Source organism: Corvus brachyrhynchos, unplaced genomic scaffold, assembly GCF_000691975.1.
Source record: "Corvus brachyrhynchos isolate BGI_N302 unplaced genomic scaffold, ASM69197v1 scaffold523, whole genome shotgun sequence".
In the NCBI taxonomy this organism is placed as follows: domain Eukaryota; kingdom Metazoa; phylum Chordata; class Aves; order Passeriformes; family Corvidae; genus Corvus; species Corvus brachyrhynchos.
Window position 1 is genome coordinate 481,010 of NW_008237265.1, and position 2,648 is coordinate 483,657.

The 2,648-nt window shown below is 44.3% G+C and overlaps 1 protein-coding gene across 1 annotated transcript in view; it reads right to left on the bottom strand.

The window, feature by feature from the left end:
* Window positions 1-1,375, bottom strand: part of MRPS35 (mitochondrial ribosomal protein S35) — a 12,353-nt gene extending 10,978 nt beyond the window's left edge. The window contains exons 1-2 of the mRNA XM_017730541.1: window positions 1,232-1,375; window positions 210-377 (exon numbers count right to left, since the gene is read on the bottom strand). Of these exons, the coding sequence (XP_017586030.1) occupies window positions 210-377; window positions 1,232-1,360 (297 nt within the window). The 5' untranslated portion in view covers window positions 1,361-1,375. The remainder of the gene's footprint in view (window positions 1-209; window positions 378-1,231) is intronic.
* Window positions 1,376-2,648: the final 1,273 nt, after the last annotated feature.

The following is a 2,648-nucleotide window of genomic DNA, read 5'->3' on the forward strand; positions in this document are numbered from 1 at the left end:
AAAAACCACAGGCACGATCATCCTAAAAAGTCTCCCAACATGGTTTATTTGTTAATTAACTTTATATTTGTTACCACTTAGAAATTCAAGAGGACTATCTGACTTAACTATAGAAAGCAGTCTCCAAGACAAATATTCCAATCAAAGCAGTGTGGCCTAAGTGAACAGTGACTCTAAAAGCGACCCCCCAGCGATGGCACATGTCTTACCTTGATAAGTTCTAGGTTGCCTTCTTTGGGGGGAGGCACTCCTCCCTTCACTGGGTAACCCATTCGGATTGGGAGAGGCACAGAGGCAGGCTTGAAGGCAGCTGCTGTTGGGTACACACTGCTCCAGTCCTGATCAACAGCCATCCTCTCTGTCCTGGGAGGTGCAGACTAATCAGGGGAAAAGCGGACAAGTGGGATGGGAGATACACGGGATGTAAGGCAGGATCAATGCACCAAACAGTGATTTCAGGAATCAGTTCCCACAGCTGGATATTTCAAGACACCTTTACAGCAAAAGTTAGTGTTGATTTGTAGAGGAATTTTTAGCAGAGCGACTCTCCCATCTTAGCTACCACGCCTTTCCAAATCTTCCACTGTATTTGATGGCACAGATGCTTAGGAAGAAGAACTTGCCATCTTCCTGCCTTGGGATAAATCAGGAGGGGGAGTCAAACCAGTACAGAATTGCAAACTCCATCTCCTAAAGGGCCTGAATGTGTGGTGGGGGACAAGACAATGAGCTTTAAAATTCTTGAATCCTGTAGGTGTGGAACAGTTCGTAACTCATAATGCTGAAATTTCCTGCCATAGAAAATCCAGAGCTGGGACAAGGTATTAGTTCACTGCAGAAATAGCTTACATGCTTCAATAGCTGACCATCATTTCAATCAAATGCTCTTAGAAAAAGAAAAGCTTTATGCAAGAAAGCAACTGCCACAAATCCTGTAAACTCAGGCTGAAAACAACATTGACATGTCTGGTTTACTGGAAATGCAACTTTAAGTTACTTTTCAGACCTGTACTACATGGTGTCAATGCAAGTTACCCATCAGCTTAGTGTTACATTTTTGTTAACACAGACTGAAAAGGTTACAGAAAGCAGGTGCTGGCCTGGAACAGTCCCAGTGCATTGTGTCACCTGGACCTGACTGCAAAGGGGCTCCTGGGCAAACTGTTATAACATACAGGTTAGAAAACTTTCCCAAACACCTGAGCTAACAGTAAATCATTTCAGTACTTACTGATCTTACAAACTGTGGTGTCCTGCCTCTTCTCCTTACTGAAGCTGAAAGAAGGAAAAAGAAAAGAGAAAAACAAAAACATTTAAAAAATAAATTAGTATAGAGTTTTGGGAAGAAAGAATGTAGCATAATTCTGTATGGTTTGTCTTTGTGACAATATCCAGTAATAATCCCCAATCTTTACATGGAAGAAGCTGAAGATCAGACACTCAAGACTGCAGATTACTAATTATTTTTGTAAAACATAATATAAGAAAGCACATGGAGGACAAGAGTGAAGCACACTTTTGCCTTCACCCCTGTGGTCTCTTTCCCACACAGCTGTTCAGTCACAAATCACTCTCCACCAGTAGCACAAGATGGATAAACTTAAAGAGTTCCTACTTGCAAAAGGAGAGTGCCATGGCTCCATCCTTTCCTTCTGACAGCACAGCTTCACACCCTCTTCTGTGCCACACCAGCTCAACTAACCCCTGCATGAACACTGGATTGTTTCTCTTCTTGAACTGGGGATGGGCAACACGTTGATCTGGCTTACTGTGCAGTCCCACAGAAGGTGGAACAGGAAGTGAAAGAGTTTAATCCCTTTCAGGCCTGGGCTTTTCCACGCTCTACTTTGTAGCCCACTGATTTCACCGGGCACTGTGGTGAGGGAGCCCTAGGGATGCGTGAAATCAGCAAATACCACAGGATTTGCAAACTAAACACTCATCCTTGCATGCTTGTCTTCATTTCCTCCTCCTCCTCCAACTCTAAAACACTTCCAAACCCCACTGTCCAAAAAACACCACCAGAATAAAATGGCCTCAGACACATGAAGGTGAACCTGATGACATTTATTTTCAAGTGTCTGATTTGAGTTCAGAGATTTCATCGATTGTGCATATTTAGCAAAAACCAATGACTGAGATTTAGGAGGGGATGTTTGGGTTCTTTTTTATCTCATTCATAGATCTTACAACCCTACCCCATAAAACCTTCTGGATTTCGCAGGTTCTTTCTCTTCCTTATCTGAGGACTTTATGGACCCTTTTCTCTTCATCCTCTTCTTGCTATTAAAAGCTTAAACCGAACGGTACATCCAGGGCTCTCCAACAAATAATATACAGCACTCCCTTATCCCTCGACCTACCTTTTGTGTGGTGCTTTCACACGCAGCCACACCCCACAACAACCTTACTATTTCTGTTACAAACATCCGTAATTTCAGCCCAGGACGCCTTTAACTACTGCAGTGTCACCGGCCATCACTCAAAGGCGCTTCCCGCGACCTGGCGGTGCTCCGGGAAAAGCCGACCCACAGTTCCCATTCGCAGAGGCCAGGCACGACACGAAAGGTTTCACAGGAGTACACACAGCGATGAGATTCCCTCGGGGAATCACCTAACACAGGCAGCGCTCCGCTGCAGCCCTGCCT